The sequence below is a fragment of the Nycticebus coucang genome, chromosome 19, assembly GCF_027406575.1.
Source record: "Nycticebus coucang isolate mNycCou1 chromosome 19, mNycCou1.pri, whole genome shotgun sequence".
In the NCBI taxonomy this organism is placed as follows: domain Eukaryota; kingdom Metazoa; phylum Chordata; class Mammalia; order Primates; family Lorisidae; genus Nycticebus; species Nycticebus coucang.
In genome coordinates this window covers 12,221,335-12,233,933 of record NC_069798.1, presented here as the reverse complement: position 1 = coordinate 12,233,933, position 12,599 = coordinate 12,221,335, and the positions used below count along the sequence as shown (strand labels likewise).

Here is a 12,599-nt window from a genome sequence, read left to right as displayed (position 1 = left end):
CTAACTTGCTTCTTGAGCAAGGACTTAATTTATCTGGGCCTCACCTCCCTTATCTGCAAAATAAAGAGTGATCTAAATCATCCCAAAGGCTCTTCCACCCACAAAATCCTACTCTAAACCTATACTAGATGTCCATCACCTACCTAGAAGCTGAATCCAAGAAGTCTCAACATTAGGAACGCCTCTTCACAGACTACTATAAGGCTTTCCATTTCAATTTCATCCCTCTCCCCCATTTGTACCAGTTGGTATCATTCCCTTCACAACTCTCTGTTGATGTTCTCCCATATTTGTAAGTTGTTATCTCCTCTGAGTCATCCAGCTGCAATCCCTAGGCATCATTTAACCACTATAAATTAAAATCTTGCCAGCAACATACCACTTTTCATCTTTTTCACCAAATCCCCACCCATCTAGCTAATGACATGGTCATCACATTTATAAAAAACATTTTCTCCCAATGTTGCCCTTTTTAAATAATTTTTTTTTCTTGGCTTTACTCTGATGTTTCTACCGATCTCCAAAACACGCGGGCATCTCCACATGTATTTTGCCCTGTTTCGACAAGTGTGATTTTCTTCTATATTTCTGCCTTTCCCCGTTTTTTGGTTTGTTTTGTTTTCCTTTATAATTCTTGGTTTCACCCTTACTCCTCCTGCTGCCATGGGTGAATCTCCCAGGGGAAGGCAGAACAACACAGGGTACCAATCCAGAAACACGGAATAGCACAGAGAAGGAGATGGGATATGGGGAGTGGTGGGGGGGAGGAAGGACTCCTCCGGCTGCTCCTCCAGGGTCGCAACGGAGGAGCTGTGGGCTCGGTGCCACTGCGTCCCCATGTTAAAGCCCTGTACTCTCCCAGAAAGAAATGCAGAAGTGTGTATCCAGAAGGAAAAATGCTAATGCAGTGCAGGGCCAGAGCAGCTGAGGGCTGTTAACTTTCATCAAAGTCCAGCCAGGAATTTTTTTTGAGCAACAGGAAGTAGTTTCATTCTTTTGCATATTTTTTCTCTCTCTCTTTCCATGCCCCCCCACACAAACACACACACACACACACTTTTCTTCTCCATCCTTCTCCATTTCTTCTGGCCAAGACATAAAAACAGGCTGTTTGGGAAAGTCCCAGGTCCCCTGGACTGTCTTTGAAACTTTGCAGTTTCACTAACATTTCAAAGACAAATGGCAGAGCCTAAGGAGCAGAGTGGAGCGCCCAGGGCAGTAGCCCAGGAGCTGGCCCAGCAGTGTATTGGTTCCTTAGGGCTGCCATAACAGATGACCACAAACATGGAGGTGTAAACCTGGGATGTCCAACCTTTTTATTCTTAGCTGCATGTTGAGCTGCATATTAACAACACAAACACAAAGCTGATTATCAGCGGGGGGTGGGGGGGTGGGGGGAAGGTCCGTGCAATCTTTTCTTGATACCTGACACCACAGAGAAGCAAAAAGTCCTCCACAAAATCAGCATGTGACTTGCGGGCCATAAGTTGGACACCTTTGGCATAAACAGTATAAATTCCTTCTCTTAACAGAAGTCAGACCTCACCTTCAGTTAGCTGAAATAAGACTGGGAAAGACTATTCTCCCTCCAGAGCCTATGAAAAAAGAAGCCATCTCCTTGCCCTTTTGAGCTCCTAGTGACTACCCATCTTCCGTGACATGAGCACACGGCACTAATCCCGGCTCCTGGCATCGCATCACCACCTCTCTGCCGTCAGCTCTTTCTTCCTCTGCCTCCCTCTAGTAAGGACACTTGCGATGGTGCTTGGGGGCCATTTGGGTAACTGAGGAGTCCCTCCCTGTCTCAAGCTTTTTAACTTAATCACAACCACAACGTCCTTTTCACTCTCTAAGGTAAAATTCAGGTTCCAGAATCAGAGTGTTGACGTCTTTTGAAGCCATTATCAGCCTCCCCCACTGCCTCTCTGTCTAGGCAGATCCCTCTCACTCACCCACTATGTTAGGAGTAGGGGGCCTGAGCAACGGTGAGACACGAGAAAAAGGATCTTTACAAGGCAAAATAGAGAAACTCCATGTATTTTGTTCCTGCTGTGTCACAGATTTACCCTTTCCCCTGTATACTGTCTAGTAAGCTGCCTGCTTTGCATCCAGCAGGCCCATAAACACCCCGTCATTCCCCAGGCTCGGGCGCACCTCCCGTTCCACAGCCCCGCAGGGTTGTGACAAATCATCCACCTCGTACGCAGAAACTCCATTTCCAGCCGAAATCAGACCTCAGAGCCACAAATGTCACATGTGTTAAGGGTCCACCTATGGGCCTGCGACGGTCTCTGAGGGCTTGTCATTGCTTCTCAAATCGCACACGGACAAGGAACAGAGCTTTGCTAGAACTCACCAAACCGCTTGTAACCGAAGGACTGCACCTCCTCCTCCTCTGCGAAGTCGTCTGTGGAAGAAAAAGACACAATGTTAGCCCTGGTGAAGGGCACCGGGGGTCTCGCAGAGCTCAACTGTGCCAGCTATAACCTGCTCTGTTCCCACTTCTGCCCATGACACTTGTCACAGTGGCATTCCTTATGTTCCTGGAGCACAGCCGGCTTTCTGGGAAACAACACAGGGTCCCACAATGGCTCTTCCACTGCTTGGAATGTAGAAACTTTTTCTGTCTTGGTTCATGAATAAATCCACAGAGCTTAGAATGGTGCCTGTCAGCGCAGGGGATCAATGAATGTCCAACAAATGACAGAATAGCCAGTGGTTCGGGGGTAAGTCATCTTCACGTGACTCACCCTCCAGTCCCTCTCAGATGTCTGGGCTCTTGGGTCATCTCTTTCACCAACTGTCACATCTCAGGAGCCCAGCCTAACTCCTATAATGATGACCAACCCTTCCCCATCCTTCTTGGGCTAGAAAACTGCATCCAACCCATGGTTTCCCAGTAAATGCATTTCAAAAGGTGGTCCTTGCTGTGGGAATTCCTAAATGAAGAACCACCCCCAGAAACAAGAGAGATGTTATGGCAGCCAAGGTTTCTACTAAAGGACCTAAAATCTCCCTCCTAATGTGGGTGTGACATGATTCTTTACCATATGGATAAAGAACTTCTCATTTATTGGGTCTGCTGGGTTAGCACTGTGCAGACACAATTTCATGTTAACTAGGCAATAAAGGACACTTTGATGATAAGTAAGAGGAGTCAAGGCCAAGTCTTTCCCCAGAGCCCTGCCCATTATTCTTGAGCTGGCCATCAGGACTCTCCCAGGGCTCAGCCTCCTCCCTGTGCGCAACTCAGCTCAAAATTATCTACTCATCACTAACCATGAAACCAGAGACTGCCAGGCTATGGGCTTCAGAGATGAGTAAGTTATGGTTCCTCACCTCATATAGGGTAAAACAAAGCCTCTATGATAGTCTTTTTCAACCCCTGCATGGTACATGACCTGGTTAAATTTGAACCTTGAAATGTTACAGAGAACCCAAAATGTATGAACCATCCAATGTGGTGAAATTGTAGAATGTTGGTTGGTGACAATGCGTTTATAAAAACACATGTGAGGCAGGGCGTGGTGGGTCACACCTGTAATCCTAGAACACTGGGAGGCTGAGGCTGGTGGATCTCCTGAGCTCAGGAGTCCAAGACCAGCCTGAGCAAGAGTGAGATCCTGTCTCTACTAAAAATAGAAAAATACTAGCCCGTGTAGTCCCAGCTACTCAGCAGGCTGAGGCAAGAGGATGACTTGAGCCCCAGAGTTTAAGGCTGCTGTGAGCTATGATGCCACAGCACTCTACCCAGGGCAACAAAGAGAGACTCTGTTTCACAAAAAGAATGAAAGAAACCCACACGAGAGAGCAATTATTTCTAACAGAGAATAGAGAGGTATGAGATCTTTGTATTTTCCCATTGTCTCCTTACTCTAAGGACAAGGAAAAGAATCTAGAAGGCCAGATATTTATAATCAAAGTAGACTTCTTAGGTCAGAGATTCAATCTTTAGTTCTTTCTACACGGACGAAGCTGCTTCTGCTAGTGCCATTCTCACTAACCAAGTGATCGTAAGCTCAGCAAACACAGACTAAGCCCTTACTCCTGCCTGCTTTCCTCACGAATCTGTCACCTCAATGGCCTGCTCTAGACTCAGTTACTAAAAAGCCCTTATCTGCTGCAGCGTCTTGGAAATCCACTCATTTGTTTGTTCATTCATTCAATAAATACACACTTGCAGCCTGGCAGAGCTGATGAGACATGAATTTCATTACCAAAGCCACCCAGATGTTGGCCGTCCCCTCCACCACTATGCCCCCCCAGCGGCAGAGCCCACTCACACTCAGAAACTGTGGGCTGAAGATGCCACAGTGGAGAGAAGAGAGTGGGTTTGTGCTGTGCCCCCAAACAGCAAGCAGCTTATAATTTTCCACTAGACCTTTCTGTTCCTCCCCAAAGCTCAATTCGCAGGGTTACCATTATCCTGTTTGTTTGTTTGTTTTCTTTTTCCTCTCTGATGTTTTTCCCATGGCAGCATTTAGTTTGACTGACTCCTCTCTCCTTCCTGAAATTTCCCTGGGAACTTCAAAGTTCGCCTATTTTTGTTATGAAAGTAATTTAGCTCTCCCCCTGCTTCTACCGCCAAATTGGCATACTCAAAGCAACCAGGGGCTCAAGGAAACAAAGACCTTAAAGTCACCCATAAAAAGGCTGGGAAGGATCCCCTGCTTCTTGTCTTAACACTCACCCCCAAAGGACTAGGGATTCTTATAACAGCTATTAAGAATGTGCACAGTGCAAGGGTACATGTCAAAACTATTAAGAGTATAAATGTCTTAACACAACAAATAAGTAAGTGACGTGAAGGTTATGTTAACCAGTTTGATGTCAGCATTCCAAATTATAGGTCAAATCAGCACACTGTACCCTATAAATGCATTAATGTAGACAGTTATGATTTAATTAAAAGATAAATAAAATCGGGCAGTGCCTGTGGCTCAGTGGGTGAGGCGCCAGCCCTGTATACTGAGGGTGGTGGGTTCAAGCCCAGCCCCAGCCAAACTGCAACAACAACAACAACAACAACAAAAATAGCCAGGCGTTCTGGTGGGCACCTATAATTCCACCTACTCAGGAGGCTGAGGCAAGAGAATTGCTTAAGTTGGAGGTAGCTGTGAACTGTGATGCCATAGCACTCTACCGAGGGCGATAAAGTGAGACTCTGTCTCTAAAAAAAATAATAAATAAATAAATAAAATAAAAAGAAAATTTATCTGTCTTAGCCAACTCTAAAATTAGATATAAAACATATAAAAGAAAAGGGGGACAAGTAAGGTTCCCCAGATAACTTCTAACTGGAATTAATCAGGGAAGGTCTCATAGAGAAGACTGATCTTAGAGAAGACTGATCTTAAATCAATCTTTCTCCATGGCTTTTTCTTTGTGAGGGGATAGGAAGGCAGATTAGAAAATGATGCATATTCTATTCCTTTCCTGGAAATTCATAATGGTTTACAAACTATTACACACTCTAAGAAGTGCTAAGAAAAGAAAAAAATCTTGCTTTACTGTTTTCAGAAATTGACTTTAGAATACTCTTTTTCTTATCCTTTGTTTTTTGTTTCTCCTACAAAAAAGTTGATTTTAGAATACTCTTTTGTTTTTTTGTTTCCCCTGTTTTTTCTTTGTTTAAATTTCAGATTACTGTAGCCGGGCGTTGTGGCGGGCGCCTGTAGTCCCAGCTACTCGGGAGGCTGAGGCAAGAGAATCGCTTAAGCCCAGGAGTTGGAGGTTGCTGTGAGCTGTGTGAGGCCACGGCACTCCACCGAGGGCCATAAAGTGAGACTCTGTCTCTACAAAAAAAAAAAATTTTCAGATTACTGTATGATTAGGTTACATTGTTTGTATTTGTTAGGAGGAAGAGTTCGAGTTTTATTTGAGGCCTTCACCCAGGAGGTCTTTTCCTGTCATGAATAGGCGAGCAGAGTTAGGGCAGGTAAAGCTTGGTGCACACACAATTCCTTGACTTAGGTGTCCTCCAGGCCCACTCACAAATTATACCAGCTGCTCAGTTAATGAACAGCCAGTTCAGGCTAGTGGTGGTACAGCTGGGCATTTGAGGACTTGAGGAAGAGGGTGAAAGCTGATAGGACTGTGTGGTGGGGAGGACCGGATCCAGTTGCCACAGCCATAGGAGGAAGAGTGAGGAATCAGTGCTCCCAGGGACTGAACATCTCCGGCCCACTTGGGCTGACAAACAGGTTTTCATTAAGACAAACAGCCTGGGGCGGCACCTGTGGCTCAAAGGGGTAGGGCACCAACCCCACATGCCACAGGTGGTGGGTTCAAACCTGGCCCGGTCAAATCAAAACCACAATTAAAAAAAAAAAAAAAAAAAGACAAACAGCCTGGCGGTATATGCAATGTTATATTCCGTTCTCAAGACTTTTTCCTCACACTGTGTAGAGCCAAGTTCAATGTGTCCTAGATTATCTTTACAGTGTTAGGGCCTGAAAAAGTGAAGCACTCAAATAAAGAGAGTCTCCCAAGACCAATCTCCTGACAACATGCCACTTTCCCAAATCTGTCTCCGCCAGTCGAAACCACTTAACTTCTACACTCCTACATAAGCAAGGACTTGGTGAAGATCAAGATCTCAAAAAAAAAAAAAAAAAAAAGATTTGAGATCTCTAAGTCGCCCATAACTTGATCTCTGCTCTGATATCAGTGTGTCTGCAGGGAAGAAGCACCCTTAACATATTAAAAAACAAAAAGCATTTAAGATTTGTATCTATAAGCAAATACTTTCTTTTTTTTTTTATTGTTTCAGGTTAATTGAGAGGATAAAGAATTAGGTTAGAATGTTTGCACTTATTCACTTATTAGGTAAAGTCCCTCTTAGCATTGTGTGCCGCCCCCAAGAGGTGTGTCACACACCTTTACATGGTGCCCAGTAAGTGGAAGCGTACCCTTCCTCCTCTTCCCCTCTCCCTGCTCCCTCATTCCTCCACCCTCGACCTTGAATTGATTAGAGTTTTTGTCTTATGTAGGCGTGAATTAGACTGGCTACTGGCTTCATATTAGAATTGAGTACATTGGATTCGTGCTTCAGCAAATACTTTCTTAACTTTCACAGCTGGACTTTAGCATTTCCTTTTTACTTTTTCTTTTTTCTTTTCTTTCTTTCTTTTTCTTTTTTTTTTTTTTTGAGACAGTCTCACTCTGCTGTCCCAAGCTAGAGTGCCATGGCTCACAGCAACCTCGGGTTCCTGGGTCAAGTGATCTTCCTGCCTCAGCCTGAGTAGCTGGGAATACAGGCACCTGCCACCACACCTAGCTAGTTTTTCTATTTTTTAGTGGAGACAGGAACTTACTTTTGCTCCGGCTGGTCTAGAATTCCTGAGCTCAAGCAATCCTCCTGCCTCAGCATCCCAGAGTGCTAGGATTATAGTTGTGAGCCACCACACCCCCAGCCTAGCATTTTCGTTTTAATACCTATGGGCTATGCTGCATTTTCGTCATCCATTTATTTAGTTTTACTTTCCTTACTTAGTGGCATAGAGCCATGTTGGCCAGAAATTTCATGATAGAGAACATTGAACAGAATTGGGCTGCTGGCCTATTCTCTCTGCCTTGGTATCCCAGAGTACCATAAGTTCAAGGGAAGTTTAGTTTAGTTGGCTTTAAGAGTTGAGAGTCATACATACTGAAGTGTTCTAATCTATGAACCAAGTTGTGCAATAGCCCTGCTCTTAGAAGCTACCCCTCATTTTTGTACACTCCCTTTGTATGGATGTGACTGACCGCAATGAACTCTGGTCTGGTTCTGATCCCACCAGACAGAAAGCCATTTGAAAAATAAGAAACTTGTCGCAATACACCTTCAGCTACTAACACACATACAACAGCCCATGATAGGCACTCACTGATTGTTAAAACTTAGGCAAATTAGAGTGAGACATGTCTCCTTCTCTCCCACATGTCTCCCCCAGCTCAGGAATTCCCAAAGAATAGAGAGTAATCTCTTCTGAGTACCCACCATGTTTGTGAATGATAAGAGAACTGACACTAGTCATTACCCACTAAATGCCAGGTACTTCACATTTTGTTATGTTTCTCTTTTACAGATGAGAAAACTGAGGCTCAGAGAAGCTACATTAATTTGGCCCAAGGCCTTGAGGATTGTGAGTAGTGAGACCAAGAGCAAGACCCAGGTCTCTGGGACTCTGGAGTTCTATACCACGATGGTAACTGACCTGCACGTCCGAGAAACTGCGCCCTGTACTAGCAGTAGGAAAAGCCAAGAAGCAAAGATTGGACAAGTGCAGTGGCTCATGCCTATAATCCTTGCATTCTAGGAGGCTGAGGCAAGCAGAATTTGAGCTCAGGAGTTTGAGACTAGCATGAGCAGGAGCGAGACAAATTAGCTGGATGATGGGGCTGGTGCCTGTTGTCCCAGCTATTCAGGAGCCTGAGGGAGGAGGATTGCTTGAGCCCAGAAGTTTGAGGTTGTAGCCAGGGCTATGGAGTAAGACTCTATCTTTAAAAAAGGAAGCAATGACTAATACTGAAGAATCCTAAAAAAAATTAGGAATTTACGACATAATTAACTCTGAAAAAGGAATAAAAGTGAGGCTAAAATAGAAGGACTGGTTGAATATATGTTCAACAAGTAGTTACCTATAATCAAAAAGGTACACATATAATAAATGTCAAGAAGGATATAGAGATATTAGAACCTTGCACGCTGTTGGTGGGAATGCAAAATGGTGTAGTTGCTGTGGAAAACATCAAAAAGTTAAACACAGAGTTCCCATATAATCCAGCAATTCTACACATAGGTATGTGCCCAAGAGAAATGAAAATATCTGTTCACACAAAAACTTGTACATGGGCTGGGCACAGTGGCTCATGTTTGTAATACTAGCACTCTGGGAGGCCAAGGCGGGTGGATTGCTTGAGCTCATGAGCTCATGAGACCAGCCTGAGCAAAAGTGAGACCCTGTCTCTACTAAAAACAAAGGAAAAGGAGGAAAACTGAGGAAAAGGATCATTTGAGCCCAAGTTGGAGGTTGCTGTGAGCTATGACACCCCAGCACTGTACCCAGGGTACAGTGTACCCAGACAGTTTGAGACTCTGTCTGAAAAAACAACAACAAAAACTTATACATCAATGTTTGTAGCAGTATTATTTATAATAGCAGAAAAGGAGAGACAGCTAAATTTTCAACTAATAAACAGATTGTGGTATGTCCATACAATGGAATATTATTTGGCAATGAAAAAAAAAATGAAGCACTGATTCATACCACAATATGGATAAACCTTGAAAACATTGTTAAGTGAAGCAGCCAGTCACAGAAGACCGTGTATTGTATGATTCCATTTATATGAAGTGTTTACACCATGCAAATCTATAGAACAGAAAGCAAATTAATATTTGTCTAGGGCTAGAGATTTCGAGGGGAAAGGAGGAAGAACTATTAATGGGTAGGGGGCTTGGGGGGGCATGATGAAACTTATCTGAAATTAATTATAATGATAGTCGAAAAGTCCGTGGCTATACCAAAAAAAAATCATTGAATTGTACACTTTAAATGGATGGCTTTTATAATATGTGGGGGAAAAAAGAAGCAGCTGGACCCCACTCCTCTAGGCTCCCCATAGAGCAAGGTAAACTGATCCTTAACCATAGCAGGAAATTAAAAGTTTATTATTCAGAGATGTTAAAATAAAAGGTCTCCTGTCTAGTGGACACCAGGACCAGAAGATAAGGAGTCCTTACTGAAATGAGGGGAAAGGGGAAAAAGTTCATCTACTGAAATGTTCATACTCTGGGTTAACTTCTCAGTCAACCAGACTGTCCCTTCTAGGCTAAATATTAAAAGACTCTTCCTGGGGAATTTGACCAGCTCAGAAAAAAATTAATGGATCTCAAGAATATTCTAGAGGGCGGAGCAAGATGGCAGCCGAGTAACAGCTTCCTTGCATCTGGGCACCGTGAGTCTGGGGAGATAGGACTCCAGGCATCTCTGGCTGGTGGGAACTGCCTATCATCACTCCTATGAGGATACAGGGAGTCAGCGAGAGACTTCTGGACCCCAAGAGGAGGACTAAAACAGTGGAAAACCGGCAAGTGGTCGCGTGTGTTCAATCCGTCTAAACCCGCCCACAACTGTAAGTTCAGTAGCAGCGAGACTGCAAACCAGAAAGGCCTTACCTGTGAACTGTTTTGATGTCCTTGGACTTGGCACTGAGTTGAACTGCCTTGGGGAAGGCCTGAGCGGGAGTGCGGAGAACTTTGGCCGTTGTCTAGGGCCCCAGTCTGAGCCGCTGAGCCAGACGGAGCTAATAGTGTTTGGCGGTGGGTCACACGGATCCATTGTCAGTGATCTGCCCTGGCAAGCTCCGCCCTCAGGGTCGCAGAGCGAGAAATGGGTGGGAGCTGGTAACCCAGCAACCAAGTAGCCTAAGGGTGGGGGTTGAGCCGCCTTGCAGCCCTAACCCTCAGGGGCAGAGTGAGACCAGTTTTGGCACACTGAGTAAGTGGATAGCCACTTCAGCAGCGATTCCAGCGAGAAAGCTGGGAAAGCTTCTGCTCAGCAAGTTTACAAGTTCAAAGTGCCTTTTAAGTAGGCTGAAGAGAGATTTAGGGTGTCTACCTGCTGGGGTTTGAGAAATCAGCAGCCTCCAGTCGTATCAGAACTGTGACTAACATCTCATACCCCAGAAGACCACGTGTTGCCCAGACAATATTCAATAACATATACAAACTGCTTTGTTTTTGGTTGTGTATTTTTTTCTTCTTTTTGTTTTTTTTTGGTTTGGTTGTTTTTTTTTGTTTGTTTATTTTGACGTTGCTGATGTTCTTTTGTTTTTTTAATTTCAATCTTTTCCACACAGATCCCTTTTTCTTTCTCAATTTTCCTAGTTTAATTATAATTTCCCATTGCTGCCTTTTTTAATAACTTCAACTTCATTTTTGCTAGTGTTTCTACCAATATAATTTGGTTTTTCACCCAATTTTATCCCCGTAAAGTTTTCTGTTTGCTTGTTTTGGTTTGATTTATAGCATTTTTGTCTTTCCTCTCTACTTGGTGGAGGTGGGGTACTGTGTCTGATCAGGTTAGCAAAGAGCTGCTGACCTCAAGGGAACCACGCAACTGGGCACCCCCAGAAGGTGGGGTTTTTTTAAGGTTGTGTCAAAGTACCCTACTGTACACCTATATTGCCCTGTCTCCCTCTTTCTGTGCCTCTCTTCTTTTTGTCAATATTCCTTATACCCACCCCCTCTCCTTTCTCTATCTTTCTTTTTTTCTTATCACTCGGTCCTCCTTTCTTTCATCCCCTTTTTTTGCTCTTCAACCTTCTCACCCTTCTGGTCCTGTAACCCTTAGTCCACAGGCACAAGAACTTAAAGAGCAAGAGGAAGTGAAAGGAAAATTAGAGCAAGGAAACAGATAAAAGAAATCACTCATGAGGAAGAATCAGCAGAAAACCCCAGGCAACATGAAGAACCAGTCTAGAACAACCCCACCAAGGGACCATGAGGTAGCTACTGCAGAGCAGATGATTCCACCAGTATAGAAATGTTAGGAATGACAGAAAGGGAATTTAGAATACACATGTTGAAAACAATGAAAGAAATGATGGAAACAATGAAGGAAATTGCTAATAAAGTGGAAAATAACCAAAAGGAAATCCAAAAACAGAATCAAATAAGAGATGAATGATATGAAGAATATAAAAAGGATATAGCAGACCTGAAGGAACTGAAACACTCAATTAGGGAACTTAAAGATACAATGGAAAGTATCAGCAACAGGTTAGACCATGCAGAAGAAAGAATTTCAGAGGTAGAAGACAAAGTTCTTGAGATAACTCAGACAGTAAAAGAGGCAGAAAAGAAGAGAGAGAAAGCAGAACGTTCACTGTCAGAATTATGGGACTTTATGAAGCGTTCCAACATACGAGTTATAGGAATTCCAGAAGCGGAAGAAGAATGCCCCAGAGGAATGGAAGCCATACTAGAGAATATTATAAAAGAAAATTTCCCAAACATCACCAAAGAGTCTGACACACTGCTTTCAGAGGGCTATCGGACCCCAGGTCGCCTCAACTCTAACCGAGCTTCTCCAAGACACATTGTGATGAACCTGTCCAAAGTCAAGACAAAAGAAAAGATTCTGCAACCTGCCAGGAGTAAGCGCCAGTTGACCTACAGGGGCAAATCCATCAGAGTTACCGCAGACTTCTCTAATGAAACTTTCCAAGCAAGAAGACAATGGTCATCTACCTTTAACCTACTTAAACAGAACAATTTTCAGCCCAGAATTCTGTACCCTGCTAAGCTAAGCTTCAGAATTGACGGAGAAATCAAATCATTTACGGATATACAAACATTGAGGAAATTCGCCACAACAAGACCAGCTCTACAGGAAATACTTCAACCTGTTCTGCACACTGACCACCACAATGGATCAGCAGCAAAGTAAGAACTCAGAAATCAAAGGACAAAACCTAACCTCCACACTGATGCAAAAGATAAAACTAAGCAATGGACTCTCACCAAATAAGACGAATAGAATACTACCACACTTATCAATTATCTCAATAAATGTTAATGGCTTGAATTCCCCACTGAAGAGACATAGATT

General features: G+C 43.7%; 1 protein-coding gene across 1 annotated transcript in view; it reads right to left on the bottom strand.

Moving 5' to 3' along the window:
• The window catches only part of COLEC12 (collectin subfamily member 12), a 186,177-nt gene that overhangs the window by 156,531 nt on the left and 17,047 nt on the right, over positions 1–12,599 (bottom strand). Inside the window, exon 2 of the mRNA XM_053571881.1 lies at positions 2,357–2,407. Within this exon, the coding sequence (XP_053427856.1) occupies positions 2,357–2,407 (51 nt within the window). The remainder of the gene's footprint in view (positions 1–2,356; positions 2,408–12,599) is intronic.